This window comes from Erpetoichthys calabaricus, chromosome 13 (assembly GCF_900747795.2).
Source record: "Erpetoichthys calabaricus chromosome 13, fErpCal1.3, whole genome shotgun sequence".
Classification (NCBI taxonomy): Eukaryota; Metazoa; Chordata; class Cladistia; order Polypteriformes; family Polypteridae; genus Erpetoichthys; species Erpetoichthys calabaricus.
This window is the reverse complement of record NC_041406.2, coordinates 1,106,260-1,125,586: the sequence shown is the minus strand read 5'-3', so window position 1 is coordinate 1,125,586 and position 19,327 is coordinate 1,106,260. Positions and strand designations below refer to the sequence as shown.

At 37.2% G+C, this 19,327-nt stretch overlaps 1 protein-coding gene across 5 annotated transcripts in view; it reads left to right on the top strand.

Annotated features, from left to right (window-relative positions):
* The window catches only part of zdhhc3a (zinc finger DHHC-type palmitoyltransferase 3a), a 65,743-nt gene that overhangs the window by 31,415 nt on the left and 15,001 nt on the right, over positions 1 to 19,327 (top strand). For 4 of the 5 annotated variants that reach the window (XM_028817858.2, XM_051935674.1, XM_051935673.1 and 1 more), the window contains 5 exons: positions 2,344 to 2,672; positions 3,354 to 3,478; positions 6,334 to 6,430; positions 11,109 to 11,190; positions 11,733 to 11,863. In XM_028817858.2, the coding sequence (XP_028673691.1) occupies positions 2,370 to 2,672; positions 3,354 to 3,478; positions 6,334 to 6,430; positions 11,109 to 11,190; positions 11,733 to 11,863 (738 nt within the window). In that variant the 5' untranslated portion in view covers positions 2,344 to 2,369. Of the gene's footprint in view, positions 1 to 2,343; positions 2,673 to 3,353; positions 3,479 to 6,333; positions 6,431 to 11,108; positions 11,191 to 11,732; positions 11,864 to 16,337; positions 17,979 to 19,327 lie in introns of those variants that run through there. The other variant, XM_028817860.2, reaches the window with a different exon arrangement.

Sequence of the window (19,327 nt, the reverse complement as noted above, 5' to 3'; positions counted from 1 at the left end):
GCCTGAACCTGATGAATAATGTATTGGTGAACGTCGAGCTGTAGCTGGAGGCTTAACAACATAACATGCCTTGTGAATTTAGCAGAACTCCATGAGCGGAGCGTTTTCATGGAAGCCGCTTTCTTAAAAATACGGAGTGTTAGATGAATGTGGGTCAGGCCGACATGCATGCACTCCTTGCTCACTGTAGCCTTCTCCCAGATGAATCCTTTTTTAAAATTTGATTTTGTACAGCCAATATAGCAACTGGGTGACAATTTGCAGTCACTAGCATAAGGAAATTATGGCCTATTTTTATAGTATCTTTTAAACTTGTGTGTCTTTTAGACTACAAGTGTAAAGCAAAAATCTAGTTCCCATCATATTTGACTTGTATAATTAAATTTCCACAGCCATACTTTCAAAATATATTTAAACTAGATATGTAGGATTATTTTTTTTTCTAAGTGTTAAATGCCAAATTCCATATATTTACACAATATACGTGCCGTAATACACAACACATGTTAAAAGGTACTGTGAAATTATAGCTGATAATTAGTAATTACACAAACAAAAGTACACCCCAAGTCTGTAATACTGAAGGAGGTGTGCCACTATACATTCTTTACAATTTTGTGTAACAATAATTTTCATTTCATGAGAAACGCACACTCTCCTTGTATCCAGAAGGGGGCACATGCTCCCTGGGAATATCTTAGAGATTGCAGCGATTACTAAACCAAAAAATATTAATATCTATCCCCAGTGGTACGTTAGTGATACTAAGATGAAGAAAGTAAAAATCACACTAATGGAAGGATTCACTTAGCTACTTTTAATATCGACTGGACACACAATAATCTGTGCAATCTTTCAAGGAAAGCTCCTGGCAAAGCATGGCCGTCGTGGAGTCCTTGTGGTACTTTTCTCTATGGCCACTTTGAGAATGCAGGAGTCATGGCTCCTAGATACAGACAAGAGTGATGTCTTCCGTCCTTTTCGTAGGTGAGGTCTACTGTCAGTGCAGTTGCCAGAGCTTTATATTTTTCTTAGTCTTTGTTTCTAAAATAAGAACATACACTTGCCAAACATGGGCTACACTCTTTAGCTGGCATACATTCAATGGAAATAGCACATATTCATTGTTGAGAATTATCTGACCGTCAGACCACGGGGTACACCTCCTCTCTTTAAATAGTCAGCCTGAGTTCTCTCCACGTGCCTCTTCGACTTGGTCACATGGCAGTATTGCTTTCGCCCTGTCAGCTTGTCTCAGCTTTAATGGCCTCAGTCACCCATCTTAAGTAAAATGGTGTAAGCTGGAATAAAACTCGCAGATCACATAGGTACACTTTAAACCTTTGACTACACACCTGGACAATGGAATTAGTGATAAGGTTTTCTAATGAAATAAAATTAAAGTGGGATCTGTTAAACATTCTCATATTCATGTGGTAGCACTGTGATCACCGCCACCTAAAGAGCCCCGTTACGCCTTTTCAGAAGAGCCGCTTGTGTGAAAATGAAAAGGGTGAATATCTGAAGCAAGGATAAAAGTTACAGACTTGTTTAGAGACGGAAGAAGTGAAGATAAAAAGTAAAATGGAAAGGATTCTGACTTGGACTGACTTCTTATAATGAGAAATGTTCTGTTGCTTTCGTACATATCTCATGGCAAGTTTACATCCTGTGATATTTTGGGTACTGCAGAGAACCAGCTTACACCCCTTATCTCAGATGATATTTTCATCAGACAAAGTGTGTAAAACAGGAGGGGGTACTTTTGTGAACGTGCAGTGTGGTGAAAATGGTAGCACAGGACAATTAAACTGAATGTGCGATGAAGACGTTGAATTGCAGACTGAATTCGTCCACATCACTGCCCAGGAAAGGAAGTTACATCATTCTGGGAGACTCGGCAACAGAAACAATTCATTCTGTTAGCAGTATCTTAGTGATGAATCATTCTGAATTCTGGGGACCTCGAACAAGAGTCTGGCGTCTATTAGGCATGTTCCATTCATGGACACTACAAACTGAACTTGTGGGATAATCTGAGCAGGTCTACCGCCTCTTAGTGCCACCTACCAGCCTGGTATTGACAGCAGCAGAGCACTGTTAGCCGAGACAGATGGTTTTGTGTGTGATTTCAGGGGTGTTGGCTGTGTTTGGTTATTTTTTTTTATCAAATAAAGTATAACCTAATCTAAGTAAAGGCATTTTTCACTCTGTCTTACATTTTTGCATTGCTTAATTTGCTATGATTAGTTTTATTCAGTTTAAAATTGTTTACATCCTGATTTGGTCCCATTGACTCCATATGTTCTCCTAACTGTGTTTCTGTTTTTGCTTCTTTTACAGAGTAATGATGGACCACGTGTCCTAGAATGCACAGCCCGGCTCACCGGTGCAGGGATATTGAGAGGCAAGCAGGCTATCTGCAGCCTGAACACTGTGCGCCTCCACCACCACGAGGGGCCGTGGACGGTATGTGGTTCATCCGGGATGGCTGCGGTATAGTCTGCGGCGTCATCACTTGGCTATTGGTCTTTTATGCCGAGTTTGTGGTGCTCTTTGTCATGCTTGTTCCTGCAAAAAGTTTGGTATACAGCTTTATCAATGGCTTCCTCTTCAATACATTGGCCTTCCTTGCTTTGGCTTCACATGGCAGAGCCATGCTGACTGACCCGGTAAGTGTTTTTCTTCTAAAATAAACCTGCCTTTTCAATACTGAAATGATTAATTTATTATTAGGCTCAAGCATCTATATTTCACAGGACTTGGAGTAGATAAAACTTTATTAATCGCAAGGGGAAATTCAGATGGATACAGCAGCAGAAACATAAAAAAAGCAAGACTACAGATACATGGGCAGATAATGCAGACAATTATTCAATCTATAAATATAAATAAATAACAAATGTATGTTGTGCAAATAATTCACAATCAACTTAGTGAGTACATTGGAAGGAACCATTCAATTGCCTAATAGCGGTGGGTAGAAAAGACCCCCAGAGGCACTTCTTAGCACACTGTGGTGGAATGATCCTTACAGCTGTCAGCAGATTTCATTTACATCTATTTGTAAATACTCTCTGACCTTCTTATTAATAAGCATCATTCAACATCTGGTATTTAAAAGGTTGTAAGTAAAGGCTGCACTGATGAAATCCACTTGAATGGATGTTACATTTTTAGATAAACGGAGAAAACCTTCAGTAGATTCTTCTGCTTGATGAGAAAATGCCACACAATGTTTAGATTTAAAACAAAAGTAATAAACAAGTTTATTGCTATTGCTATTATTATGGTTATTTCAAGATTTAATTAACTGTGTAAAAGTGTTGTTGTTTCATGCTGTTCACGTCCAGGGTGCCGTGCCAAAGGGAAATGCAACAAAGGAGTTCATTGAGAGTTTACAGCTGAAGCCGGGCCAGGTCGTGTACAAGTGTCCCAAATGTTGCAGTATCAAGCCTGACCGAGCCCATCACTGCAGGTACACTTTGACACTCACGATGTGTTGGCATTCCTTACTTTACGGTGAATCCATAGATGATCTAAATGCAAGGTATTGTTCAGTGTAGTAAATAATATAATTCATAAGGAAACATCATGCCATCTTTGCTGAGAAATTAGCCATAGTATTAAATCCCTGTATGGTGAAGCATACTGTTGGAGGGTAGATGTTTACATCAAACTGCGTTATTTTTGTCTGTATTACAAAATTACTCTTATCCTGAATACAACAACAACAACAACATTTATTTATATAGCACATTTTCATACAAAAAGTAGCTCAAAGTGCTTTACATAATGAAGAAAAGAAGAATAAAAGACAAAAAAGAAATTAAAATAAGACAACCTTAGTTAACATAATAAGGAGTAAGGTCCGATGGCCAGGGTGGACAGAAAAACAAAAAAAAACTCCAGAAAGCTGGAGAAAAAAATAAAATCTGTAGGGGTTCCAGGCCACGAGACCGCCCAGTCCCCTTTGGGCATTCTACCTAACATAAATGAAATAGTCCTCTTTGTAGTTAGGGTTCTCACGGAGTCACTTGATGCTGATGGTTATACAGACTTCTGGCTTTTAATCCATCCATCATTGTTGGAACATCATGGTGCTTTGGGTAGATGGTGGTGGCACAAGCCACCACCAATAGGACACCGGAAAAGGAAACAGAAGAGAGAGTAGGGGTTAGTACAAATTTTGAATGAATAGTTATTATAATGAATTGGATATACAGAGTGTCAGGATTAAATTACAGTGAAGTTATGAGAAGGCCATGTTAAAGTAATGTGTTTTCAGTAGTTTTTTAAAGTGCTCCACTGTATTAGCCTGGCGAATTCCTACTGGCAGGCTATTCCAGATTTTAGGTGCATAACAGCAGAAGGCCGCCTCACCACTTCTTTTAAGTTTTGCTCTTGGAATTCTAAGGAGACACTCAGTTGAGGATCTGAGGTTGCGATTTGGAATATAAGGTGTCAGACATTCCGATATATAAGACGGGGCGAGATTATTTAAAGCTTTATAAACCATAAGCAGAATTTTAAAGTCAATTCTGAATGACACAGGTAACCAGTGTAGTGACATCAAAACTGGAGAAATGTGTTCGGATATTCTTTTCCTGGTAAAGATTCTAGCAGCTGCATTCTGCACTAACTGCAAACGATTGATGTCTTTTTTGGGAGTCCTGAGAGGAGTGCATTACAGTAATCTAGCCGACTAAAGACAAACGCATGAACTAATTTCTCTGCATCTTTCAATGATATAAGAGGTCTAACTTTTGCTATGTTCCTTAGGTGAAAAAATGCTGTCCTAGTGATTTTATTAATATGCGATTTAAAATTCAGATTACAATCAACGGTTACCCCTAAGCTTTTTTACCTCCGATTTGACTTTTAATCCTAATGCATCCAGTTTATTTCTAATAGCCTCATTGTATCCATTATTGCCAATCACTAAGATTTCGGTTTTTTCTTTATTTAATTTGAGAAAGTTACTATTCATCCATTCTGAGATGCAGGTTAGACATTGTGTTAGCGAATCAAGAGATTTGGGGTCATCAGGTGCTATTGATAAATACAGCTGTGTGTCATCAGCATAGCTGTGGTAGCTCACGTTATGTCCCGAGATAAAGTAACTCATAATAGTATATATCCACTTTCCTAATATTTAAATATGTCTATCACAGTTTTTGTTTTCTTAAACAATTTAGGTGTAGTTATTTAAAAAAAAAATCATTCTTATTCACTCCTCTCAAATTTCAGATATTTTTATTTGGGAAATAGACAATGAATTTAAAAAAAGATATAAATTGTAGACAAATAGATTTTTTCTTTACCAAATCAGTAGCAATTGCAACTTTATGCAACAAAATGACTTAATTACAGTACTGTAAATGTAATGAACCCATTTTTGTCGCATTTTAGGCAATTTCTAAACATTATCTCTTGTAAGGTTACATTTTGTGAGCATGTGGTTATCGGTTCAAGTTAATTGCCTGGCTCTCACTCTACAATTCCGCAGCTTAATGATGATTTTCCACACGGCAACTTTGAACTTGAGACCTGACTCTGCAGTGTTTTAAATAACGGCTGCTTGTGTGTATCATTAAACTAATGACAAAACTCAATGTTTTATTATTTGTTTTCCATTTATAAGCCGAGAGCAATATATAAAATACAAAAAAACATGCAATGGCACACAAATATAATAGGAAGACCATCCCTTGCTTCTTCTTAACAACGGCAGTTGAAGCTGAGCACATTGTTTCTGTGGATGATGCATTTTTAGGGTTGCTATCACTATGACTTCCATTCTAGTTGGCAGTATACTCCCACCTCAACACACATTTCAAGGCTCAACAAAATTTCTGCATGTAACAGAAAAAGTCTGTGGTGACATTTTTTTCCTTACAACAGAACTTTATTTAAACACAGTTTGTCATGCTTACACTTGCAGAATTGGTACATTAAAAATGTATGAACCTAGGTGCATTGACACACATTAAAGTTTACATCAGTACCCACAAAACACATGGAAACCGTACTCATCTTAACACATTTCTACGTAGACTCACACACACATGTGAACCAGACCTTGCACCAGGTTGTTGCTGTTGAAGATGGTTTTATTTTATTATTATTTTGCAGTACCAGATGAACTGTACAAAATTCATGAACAAAAGTCAAAATGTATCTGTCATCTTTTTAATATTATAGTCCTTCGTAAAACTTTAGACCAATGTAACTCATTTTTGAACATATGTTATTGAAACAGGCTTATATTTTCTTTCTGATAATATGAGGGTGTTTTATTTCCTTTAATAATATGTTTTTCTTTTGTTTTAGTGTTTGCAAGAGGTGTATAAGGAAAATGGACCACCACTGTCCCTGGGTTAATAACTGTGTAGGAGAAAACAACCAAAAGTACTTTGTACTGTTTACTGTAAGTTTCCTTGGTTGGGACTATAGACCTTGTAATTTCTTCAGTGAGTTTACTAATAATTCAGTGCTACTTTGGCCATCATAGTACATTCCCTAACTCCCCCCCCCCCCCAACACCCAAATTTCTGTGAAGGCAACACAAGTTGTTAACCAATGTCTTTTAACCGTAATGACTTTTCATCGTACTTTCCTTTTCATACTTCCTAATCTGATGTTTTAGTTTAATCATGTTGTTGTTTTTTCCAGTATAGTAAGTAATAACTCATCCTAAAATCTGCTTTCTAGTTTTCTTTGGATTTTTTTTTTTTTTGTTTTTTTTTTTTTTAAACGGTATTTTTGAAGTCTTTTAATAATTAACTTATTCAGACTTAAATCAATATGAACTACCCTGACATCCATCCTAGCCTAACTTGAAAAGCACGGGTAACAGGAAGCTTAGAAACTTTCATGGCAACCATAAGCCCAAGATAGGAACCAGCATGAAATGAAAAACGTACCTGCACATTGCATTCTAAATTGCTTGGCTGAGAATGGCTGCAAGGATGGTGACATTTCCAGCTTTACTGAATGCTGGTGGCTCAGTTTCAGGAGGCCCAGGTTTTTGTCTTTTTTTCGTACCATCGGTTTCACATAAAATATTCTTGAAAGATAAAATCAACTTACCTCTCAAGTTAAGAAGGAAAAAGTTTAGTTGTATTTGGAAGATGTTTTTGTAATTATTGGTGAAATGACACTGAGTTCAGAGGTAACGATTTGTTTCCTATGCTGTCAACTCGAGCCCTTTTATTTTGTAGTATTAGTTATATTCCCATGAAAATATGTCATGTCATTTTCTAAACTGCTTAAACCAGACCGTGTTTAAGTCAAGTGGTGGGGGGTGGGATTGATGGATAAGGCCTTTCCTGGCTAACACAGGGAGTAAGGCAGGAACAAACTCCAGGCAGGATGCGAGCCCATTGCAGGGCCAATTTAGCGTCGCCAGTTGACATAACCAGCATGTCTTTGGACAGCAGGAGGAAACCCACGCAGACACAAGAAGAGCATGCAGGCCACACAGGAAGGACCCAAGATGTGAACCCTGGTCTCCTTACTGTGCGCCACCACACTGCCCCAATCAAAATATGAGCTGTAAAAAAAATATTGATTTGTAAGATGCTGAATATTTGTAAACAGGTTGTATAGACGCACACACATACACGAGTTATTACTTTCTTGTAACCACCTTTCCCCTGTCAAGAAGATAGCTGCACTTTTTTTTTTTTTTATAGTCGTCCAAGCTGGTCTGAGGTTGTGGGGTACATAATCACGGGGACAGCACAAATAACTGACTACCAGAATGCTTGCAGTGAGAAAAACGAGAAACTGAAGCAAGGACTGTAATGAAAGCTAAGAGGTGTGCCAGTAAATCTTCCAGTACTATAATAAAAACAGAAGATCCTTTAACATTATTGCAATATGTACAGTGAACATTAGACAGAAATAACAAATAAACTAAAGTAATAATATGCCATTGTTTTGAACAAAAGAATGCCTCCAATAGGGAAAAACAAGCTCAGTATGTAAGGATTTTAAAGTAGAACAGTCAGACACCCAAGGGCATTAAAGACCAGCAGGAGGGCATGGTGGAATTTGACCTGTAGGACTGAAATAAATGAAAAACATTATCAGCTGTAAAAGTCATTGGCAAACATACAACAAAGGCTTTAGATTAGAGAGTGTTTGGAAAATTGTAAATGTGACTCTACTGCACAGGACTAAAGAAATGGGCCCCAGTGCTTAAGAACTCGCAGGTCATATTTCTTTAAATAATGGACACTATACCCAAAACACTAAGAGAGTAATATCATGGGATTACATGGGTAAAATCCAAATAAACAAATGTGTTTAGATGTTTGTGAATCAGCAAAGGGGACAGAGGTAAAGCACACAGTATAGTTTACTTCTACTTCTTAAAAGTCTTTGATACATTTTCTTAAAGGTTTCATTTCAAGCTCAATGCTATTTGCTTTTACTTCAAGTTATGAAATTAGACAAACAGATTACTGGGCTTGAACAGTACAGATGTGAGGAGATTTTCTTTGTGGGATTGGGTCAATACTGCAGCTAATTTACTGTAAGACATGAGCACAGATATTGTAAAAAAAAAAAAAAAAAAAAAAAACCTTGCAGATGACTGGTGGGATAGCAGTCCAAGGAAGTAGCAAAACATTTCGGGAAAGTCCTGCGGATTCTTCAGAATTGGGAGACAGACACAAAAATGTAGTTCAGTGTACATAAGAAATTTAACAAATGAAAGGAGACCATTCAGTCAGCCAGGTTCGTTTGTTTAGCTAATAGCTAAGCTGTCCCGTGTATACAGGAAGGAACATTCATAAATACAAGAGGGGTAACATTGACTTGCAGGCAGCAAATATTTGAAAATAATTTAGATTATTGTGCTAATTTAGCATTCTTAAGAAAAAATGTAGAAAAAATTGAATAAGATGATAAAATGTTCAACTATATTGTAAAAACTATTGAATACAAATCAAGACACAATTATGTTCAAAGTGTAATTAGAGTTCTGCTAGTAAGACCACATATGTCATCCTACATGAGGCTCTGTTCAGCACAAAATGGAAAAGAAAGACAAGTGTAGCACAAAGCATTGTGCAGAGACAAGCAACTAAATGCATAAGGATGGAATGTGATTCACTGGTTTTCTTTTATTTAAATTGTGAACTACCTAGCGAAGAATAACCTTGGAAATTAAAAGAGAACTGTGTTTAAGACTGAAACCATGGAGCTGCTTTTTAGTTTTTAAGAATGTGGAGCAACCTTCAAAGTCTGCAAGCAGAGAGCCTGAACGCTGTTAATCCGTAGGCAAGCTATTTGGACAGATTTCTTACCGTAATGCACTGTGATCAAACCTATTTCCTCAGATATAGGTCAATGTGTTCCACCAGCTTTGTGACCTCCTATATTCTTATAAAGCCATAGCCTGCATAATAAAAAGCTATCATAAACTACATATCTGTGGACAAATGTCACATAGGCTAGGCAGGCCTGTGCTCATAGATTGTTTACTGTCTCACTGCTGTGATATGCCCCTTAATTGTGTCAAAGTGTAAAACCCTTTTTTGGATGGCAAAAATTGAACAGTGAATCAGAGCATCCTACATTAGTAAAATTAAATTAAGCAGGAAGCTATTAAAATGTTAATTTAAAAACTGGGTATGAAAAATATAAAAAACACTAAACACTGACAATACCTGGATGGACCTGTCAGAACCAACAAAGCTGTGCCAGCACAAGCTGTCCAAAGCTCTAACATCAGTTTAACTGTACAATGCTCGTTTGAGCTCTTGATTAGGCAGTTCCTGCCCTTAGTTAATGCTAGTGCTTTTGCCACAGGTAAATAGATGTCTCATCAGTGACCTTAGCTAAGAATAATAAAAAGGAGTGTTAATGAAGACGGATGTTATTTTGAAGCCAACCATAACATCTTCAGTTTGGTTTCAAACACGATAAAATAGAGCTAGAAAGCTTATTGGAGACTGTTTGCTAGGACATTGCTTCACAGCGGTCCTTATTAAGTTGTCAAATAAGTACAATTTCTGGACATACTTAAATTACAGTCACAGCCTTCTGTCTCATCATTGGTTGCCACCACTACATAACCTCACAATAAGATTATTTTTATATCAAATGTCTGATTTTTACTTTTATGATTCATTTTTATAACCTATGGCCTTTTGTTCATTGTTTTGTTTCCTTAAATAGACATTTGCATTGTTTAAAAAAATCAGTTTATTTTAGTGGGTAAATAGTAGCTTGTGCATCTGTATATTCTATGGGCTATTATTTGTAGGGATGTGATTTGTACCATTTATATAAAACAAAATCCACTGTTTCCTTCAATAAACAAATCACACTGTTTTTAAACTGTTTAAATATAAAGAAATCGACTGTAAAAGTACCTAATATGCCTCACTACCCACATCCACCCCCAACCAACAATGTTGGCGTAACTTTCTCTCGTCAGTATTTTTATTTGGTAGCTATTCAAATCAGATAAATGGCTGATTGGCACATCACTGACCCAGGAGGAAATCTTTTTATATTTGATATTTCCTGTGCTTTTGACTCCTCGGTGTTCAGGGCTTGAGTTATAAAAAGCACCACAGACATATTGACAGATAGAATATATTAAGTAAATAGTGTAACCTCAACATATACTGTAATTCAGTATATTCCATCTCAAATGGTTTGTGTAGATGGAGGCAAAAATGCAATGGGTGAGAGAAGCAAAATTTCATTGAACTGCAAAGCATGAATTGGTCTTGGAGACTGAACAAGTGAATCTGTCAAAACAGAACTGCCTGCCCAATCAACAACAAGCACATTTAATTCTGTAATGCATAGGATGGAGCTGAAAGTGCTTTACAGGATCTCAAAGAAATGGTTACAAGCAAAGAAAAACATAAATTCAAATTAGATAAGAATAATAATTTGATTAATAAAGTTTGTCTAGTCTAATCCCAAGGGGAAATTCAGACTAATGAATAAATAGAATCCTGTTGCTGTTTATATGCTTTCCTTTTTGTGTTTTTAAAAGAACATACTTTATGTACATAGACAATATTATTGTGAATTTTGTCATTGAGGTTGCTAATGTAAAGATTTTCTTTGCTTTCCAGATGTACATAGCACTCATATCCTTGCATGCTCTAGTGATGGTAGCATTTCATTTCCTGTACTGCTTTGAGGAAGACTGGACGAGTAAGTTAATACGACTTTCTTCCCTTTAAGTTTAACAGAGGCAACAATAACAATTGTGAGTTTCATTAAACACGTCCACCTCATTTAGTCTTCATTTTTTGCTACATTTTCAATACTCTTCAACACCTATGTGTTTGTATTGTCATGTAAAATATGCTCCAAAGTATGGTGAGGCTGTTTGACAATGGCATGTAGTCTAGTTCTGTGCATTGCAGTAGTAATTCACACTTTCCCTAATAAACATTTCTTAATCATAATAAATCTTTCTTGAACACTTGTGTGATTTTCTCCTTATTTAATAGCATAAGTTAAATAATCTGCATTTGCAATCCTAGAATCATTCTTATTTAGTTCAGTGCTGCACACCTTTTAAGGAAAGGCCTTGAAACAGTTTGCTTTTACTGTAAGTGATATCTGCACCTAATGTATTTCTTGAAATGGTTTTGAGTAAAATAACGAAACTTTGAGCTTATGATAACACTGTACCTACTTGAGACTAACGTACATTATGTGCGTCATGTGTCTGTTTGTTTTTGCTACAGAGTGCAGCACTTTTTCTCCGCCAGTGACTGTGATCCTGCTTATCCTTTTGTGCTTTGAGGGACTTCTTTTCCTCATCTTTACAGCAGTAATGTTTGGGACACAGATCCACTCTATCTGTACTGATGAAACAGTAAGTATCTCATTTGTTGTTGTTGTTTTTTTTTTTTTTTAAACCCCTGCAGATATTGTTTACAAATGAAGAATGCATAATTGGATGAAAGCGAGACTCGCTTATTTAGTGATGGGAAGGAGTGTTGCAAAGTGTGGTCGCTCGAGGGCATCCTGCACCCCAAACCAAGACCACAACTATACTTTGATAAATCTTGGATTCAAAGAAGAATGCTTTGGGTTTTTTGGGGTTTTTTCCGTCAGAAACCCCCCAACCCCCCTCCCCCCAAAATCATTTTCACAGCCTTCTTTCTCTTCACAACACAAAGAAAGTAATGCCACACAATACAACTGTTAGTCCGTCTCTTCTTTCACACCAGCTGACTGTTGTCCTACTGCACTCTTTATTTTAAACTCACCTGCCTGAGGAGGAGAGGCCTCTCTTTTAAAGTTAGATCTGTGCATATGTTATGCTCAGGTGGGTTAGGGCAGAGAAAAAGCTTTCACCAAAAGTTTCTTCATATTGCCCTTATTCAAACTACTCTTCCTGCACAGCCTACAGGAGTCTACTACATAGCAGTGCCAGAGGCATGCTGCCGTCCTGTGTATTGGGGGAACAAGTCACCTTGGTAGGTGGGCCGCCACTGCCCCTCATCTACAAAGGAATGAAGTTGAAAACTCAAACAGCTTTCTGTATTTCTGGGTGTGGAGAACAATACAAAATCTGTGGCTAATTTCTTCCATTATGGTACATGTTGTTTTATATATTTACATTATCACAGTAGCTACCTACACATAGTTTGAATGGATATTTGTCCAGTTTTATAGATTTTATAATTATATGTTTAGTGTTGGCATGGCAAGGCCTTGTATAGATGGGAAGTAGTCAACCTCATGTGCATATTTCTAGACCGTGAAATCACAGCTTATATAGATAATGTGTATCAGCGCAGCAGTACACGAGAAGTACAGGGTGAGATGGTCAATTCCTTTTTACAGACGAATGCTTAATATAAACTAAGACTCTTCTCTGATTAATATTAACAGAATTTGTACAGTGAGTATTCATAATTTTAATCTCTGCCATCAAAACATCCATCCTGTGTATTAAAGATTTCATGGTAATGTTTATATTCATCTATTTATTTTCTAATCCCCTGTGTAGTATCATATAAAAAGCATTTGTAGTTTTGAGAGTTTTCATATTTTCAAGAGACTGACTTTCTTGCTGCTTTCTTCACATTAATATCTTTAAGGTATGATGCATTTGTCTTAATCTCTTGTTTACCTTTAATTCTGTTTTATTCTTACTGCTCTGTTTTCACAGTATCTTTATAACTTTTACTAACTTTAAATATTTTCCTCATGTTAATTCTTTTTTTCTGCAACACCAGACAAGTAAAAGCAGTCACAATGTAGCTTGGGATCACATAATTAAAAATGACTTTGTAAATTCAAGTAATAATTGATTTTGTCTTTGTTTTAGTGTATTTTAGTGTATACTGAATAATATAAAACAAATATAACTTCTTGTTTTCTATTCTTAAACAGAAATTAATAGTGTACTTTTATGGGGGCCTGTAGAATATGTTGCCACAGATTTTTAATTTTATTTATGATATGGGGCTGCTTGTTGTTTTACATTTTGTTAAATATTCTTATAACGCCAGTGCAGAAACATTTTGTATAAATTACCAAATGTCATTTACACCCGTGTTTTTTTTTTTTTAATAAAGTTTATAATTTACCTAAAGTTTTTCAGCACCAACTGATATTTTCTGTAGTAGTAATTATCCCCTAGTTAAATCCTCCCCCTTAAATGGATAATTAGAGTTGACTGATTGAACACAGCCAGGCTTGAAGGAACCAGCACTTTGCTTATTTGGACCCTTACCATCAGAATCATTCAACAGGTACATAATGCCTCAATCAAACCAGAAAACAGTTATCAGGAAGAATCCCACCCCACCACTCCTAAGTCAGTGATGTTCTTTACTACATGAAATTGGAAAAAATCATATTCTCACTTGGAGGATCTGTTCAGAACTTTCTTAAAATTATGACAGGAATTCATCGATAACATTCTAGAATATGCTTCCATTTCAGGGAATAGGATTCCCCTCTTTTCTTGCTAATTTATCGAGTAGCTTCAGTTGTTGGCTCCTCTCTCTTTCTCTTGGATGGGGGCCAAATTTTGCTTTGATTTGTTAACATTCCTTAGTCAAGACAAATTTATCTGTCTCTAATTAAAATCAATTAAAAAAAATATATGTATATCAATCTAAAAAGCTCTGCAGAACCATTTCTGATGCACTGGGACCCCACTGAACCACAGTAAGACACATCGTCCCCAATCAAAGAATACTTGGAACAGTAGGAAGCCTTCCTTGGAGTGGGTGACCCCAAAATTACTGACAATGTAGATTCATCTGGGAAATCACAAAAGATCTGAAATAAATCCAACGAAAGAGAAGCTTCTTTTGCTTAAGCCAGGATCAGTTTTCATGACTCCAGAATTAGGACGACACTGGACAGAAATGGGCTTAGTTGGAGAGTGTCAAATCAGAAACCACCGCTAAAAAAGAGAACAACATAAACACTCACCTGTCATTTGCAAAGAAGCATCTGAATGATACCTAAAGGTCATAAATAATGGTGTTAGTGTGCGATGCCATGGGGGTGATTAACTGCCTCAAGATAATTTGCCATAATGGAAGGAAGAATGAATTTTGCTCTCTTTTGGAAAATTCCTAAGGAGAATGTTTGGTTATCCATCAGTAAACTGAAGTGTGGCTGGGTAATGCAGCAAGACAATGATCCAATGCAAAAAGGCACGACTACATCACAGTGCGAGAAAGGATTGAAAATTAAAATTTTAGATTAGCTTAGTCAAAGGTCCTGACTAAAACCCTTTAGAGATGCTGGGGCATGAATTGAATTGTCAGGTCTTTCTGAAAAACTTACCAGCATTTGTGAATTAAAGTAATTCTGAAATGGGGGCTGACATTCCTCCATAGTGACATGAAAGACTTGACGCTGAATTACAGAATGTTTTTTTAGTTTCAGTCATTGCAGCTACAAGTGGCATAACCAGTTGTTAAATGTAAAGAGTAATTACTTTTTTCAGACAGTGGCAGTTGGTGTTGGATACTTTGGATCATTAGATAAATAAGTTTTAAAAAATGTGTTACAAGTTTGCTCAGGGGACCCTTATCCAATACTAGATATTTTGGGTTAGAAACGTTCATTCATTAAGTGTCAAAACTTTGAAACACAGAGGAAATTGGGAAATGGGCCAGTACTTTTTCATGGGACTCTTTGTACAATGACTTTCCTCCTCTGATGAAGCACAAATAGAGCCCAAGATTTTAAAAAACTGAAGAGTGTGGTGAAGGCAGAAGGAAAATGTTGACAGTGGTCACCATTTGTTTATAATGGAGAAATGCTGAGAATGTGGCATTCTGGGTCATGTTTGTGCTGAGTTTGAAAGAAGCTACTACAACATGGCGATAACTGATGGAGAGATTCTTTATAATATGTAAAACTAATTAAAGTGTAATGACCTGGCAATAAATATTATACTCGATAATGTGAAATGTACTGACAAAGTCTAAAGAGCCCACCGTTAAACACACAGCTTCTGTTTCTCCAATCCAGCAAGTGATAATAAAGGTTTTTTCTTTTTTAAACTTCCATACATTATTATGATTAACACTTTTTACCGAACAGATTCCTTTAACCAAAATGAATTACAAAACAAAAAAGTCTGGTTGATATTTGGTAGATAAGTGCATTGCACAATAGATAACCATGAATACAAACAAAAAAGATTTAAGACACCGTTTCTCTTTTATGTCTTGCATTCAGATCTGACAAAATTCAATATAAAAAATATGGTAATATTCAGAAAATATTAAAGTAAGACATTGTTTTCTTTTGTATTATGAGACAGACTTTAGTAAATTGCTAGCAAACCTCATTACAGTGATGACATGTATACTGTACCAAACGTAGGACCAGCTGCTGTAGTACTGCATATTTAGAGGGAGTTTCCATAAAGGCAAATGCAACAGTTATTACATGTTAAGAGTTTTCCATCATCCAGTAGTATGCTGCACAAGAATGCTGCTGTAGCTGGCAGTTTATATAGAGCTGGATTTGTAAAGGTCACCTTTTACCTGGCATCTTACTGACTGGTATTTAGTGTGCCACTTCTGATTGAGAATCTGCCTGCCCTTGATCACTTAAGACTCTTAATAATTAGTCTGACATCTTTCATTTATTTGTTCATCATGTTAGCACTTATTTGACCTTTGCACTGGCCAACCGTTTACTCTCTTCATGTGAGCTGAAGATAGTGACACATTTCTCCACTCCCACACTAAGTAGCTAGTAATCACCCTCTCCTCAAACACAAACCTTAAAGAAAAGAAGCAATGAGTATAAAAAAACAAAAAGATGATTGAACTCAAGTCTTGGTTGTTTCTTATTTTCAGGGCATAGAACAGTTGAAAAAGGAAGAGAGAAGATGGGCAAAAAAAACTAAATGGATGAACATGAAAGCAGTGTTTGGACACCCGTTTTCTATAGCATGGCTTAGCCCGTTTGCAACACCCGACCATGGGAAGGCGGACCCTTATCAGTACGTGGTTTGAAGTAGAGGGCAGCAATGAGCCAGGACTACCACTTAAAGCATTATCTGCATTTAATATGATTGTAATCCGAAACTGGAGAACTTTGTTGACTCTTGTTTCTCATGTTTTATTGGGCTGTGGGTGAGTGATGGGGAGGGCAGGTTTCTATAAAATGACACCAAGCAGTTGCAGAGAAAAAGAATGAATGGCCTCACCTGTCTCTGTTCTTGACATGTTCTTTGCCTGCTGCTCATTGTTAATTAACTGATTGCTTCCTTTCTGTTTGAATTAATTGTTAACACCTGTAGGAGGACATTTGGCTGGGAATGACAACTAAACTTTGTAACTTCACTTCTTGGTGAATCCAGGGACTTGTTAATCTGTGTCTAGAAGTCATTTCTAAGCTGTGGTTCTCTTCCACTGCATCAAAGATTAATTGAGGTGTCCGTACTGTTTAATTCTGCTTGCTTTGGATGAAACAAAAAACAACCTTTTGCCACTTTATCATGCCTTACTTTAAACTATCTTTTAACAAGGACAGCTGACCTTCTTACCTGTGGGTTTGAATATTCTCAAAGTGTCCGTGCCTGACATGTGTATGAGACCAGCGTCAAGTTTGAATTTCCTAACTAACAGTGCCACACGGAAGGCTGTAACACTGGAAATGCCGAGTGCAGATGCAAACACTAAAAGATTGTCATGTATTGAGCTCCAATGGTGTTAAAGTCTTGATTTGTTCAGTTTTAGTTTCAGCTCACATTGCTGTCTATTTTTTAAAAAGTTAATAGACAGATTTTCTGTGATATGGACAGCATTTTGAACAGCTGATTGATGACAGAATGTTCACGACAGTGACCTTCAGTAAACAGGCCTACAGAGCCTCATCCAGCTCTCGTCACTGATGTTCATTATATGACTTGGCAGTCGTAGTGAGGGAGAGGGGGGTGTGCAGCTATCCTTGCTTTAGCCTAACATTTCCAGCATATGTACAGTGATGTGACATACAGAATTGGACTTTTGTATTCCAATAGGGACTTGCTTTGGCTTAAAAAGTTGTTCCCCTCCCATCACCTTCTTCCTCAAGTCCCCAACACTTCATCTATGTCACTCTTCTTCACAGCTCATCTCTCATTTTGAACAGTTTGCTTTTCAGTTTTCTAACCCAAGACCTGGTCCAGCAACGTGGCGCTATGGAAAGCCAAAAGCAATGTGGCTAAATGCCGTCCTCCAGTATTGTTCTGTTGCACACCAAAGTGCTGTCACAGCGGGGCCTGTTCGTTCGTTTTCTTTCTTTCTTTCGCTTTGGGATTAATTAAACCAGGCAGGCATATTTGATCAAAGCCCACCTTAGAACTGTGATATTTTATTACTACACATTTCAGTTTACTCAGTGGCTTTACTTACATTGTTTCGACATGTTTGCAACTGAAATTCCACATACATAATATGGCTGTAATCACACAATACAATAAAATATTGAAATATTTGCATTTTTTAACGTGATACTTGTACACCTTTTAGTTTCATTGAAATTATGAACAGTAAGTACAAACGAGAAATTGTACATTGGACAAACAAAAAGAATGTGACTCATTTAGCAATAATTCAGTGCTTTTAAACTAGAGATTTAGCATTTTATATAAAATGAAAAGTACAAGTATTGGGACAATTCTGTTAAATGTGTAATGTTTTCTCTAGACAGGATTTTTGATAAGAAATAAAAAAAAAATTGCACACCGTTGGCTTTCATGGCTGAATATTTTGCATATGTGATGTAATAAATCATTTATGGTGGACACAAGAATTTGAACAGATAGCTTGGGTGGTCCCTGTTAAATTCATTGTGTACATATGTAGCAGCTTCAGACGGTTTGCAGACCCCTTCACTTTTTCACGTTTTGTTCTGTTGCAGCCTTGTGCTAAAGTCATTTAAATTTGTTTTCCCTCACTGCAGAATGACAAAGTGAAAAACAGGATCTTGGAATTCTTTGCTAATTTATAAAAAAAATAATTTAAAAATGTCGAAACAATTATTCAGACCCTTTGGTAGCCATTTCAGCCTGTAGTCTTCTTCATAATAAGGTTTGCACACCTGGACTTTGAGATTGTCTGCTGTTCTCTGCAGGCCCTCTCAGGTTCTGTGAGCATCGATGGATACCATCTGTGGTCAGCTGTTGTCAGGTCTCTCCAGAGAGTGTCTGATTGGGTCACTCGAGGACATCCACAGGAATGTCACTAAGCCATCCCTCTGTTGCACAAACCTTCAGCCCAGTCGGGTGTTCAATAAGGATATCTCTCAACTTTGTTCAAATTTTCCTCGATCCCGACTACTCTCCCAGTCCCTGATGCTGGCACCACCATGCTTCTCTGTTGATTCTGTTGGTTCTCATGGTGATGAGCGGTGCCAAACAGTTCAATCCTGGCTTCATGGGAGCAGAGATTCTTTGTTACTTGCAGTCGGAGAGACCTTTAAGTGACTTTATGTAAACTCCAAATGGGTTCCATGTTTCTTTTCTGGAGGAGAGGCGTCTGATTAGTGGAGACTTGTACTAATGGTTGTCACTCTGGAAGTGTCTCTCTTCTGTACACAGGTTCTCTGGAACTCAACCAGAGTGACCATCAGATTTTTGGTCACCTGTATTAACCAAGGCTGTCATCCCCCAGTAGCTCAGGTTGGCCGTGCTGCCAGCTCTGGACACAGCTGTGGTTAGAACATTAGATCAATCTGGACGAGAACAGACCATTCAGCCCAACAAAGCTTGTCAGCCACTTAATTCTTCTAAAATAACATCAAGTCGAGTTTTAAAGGTCCTTAAAGTCCTACTGTCCAGCAGACTACTTGGTCTCTTATT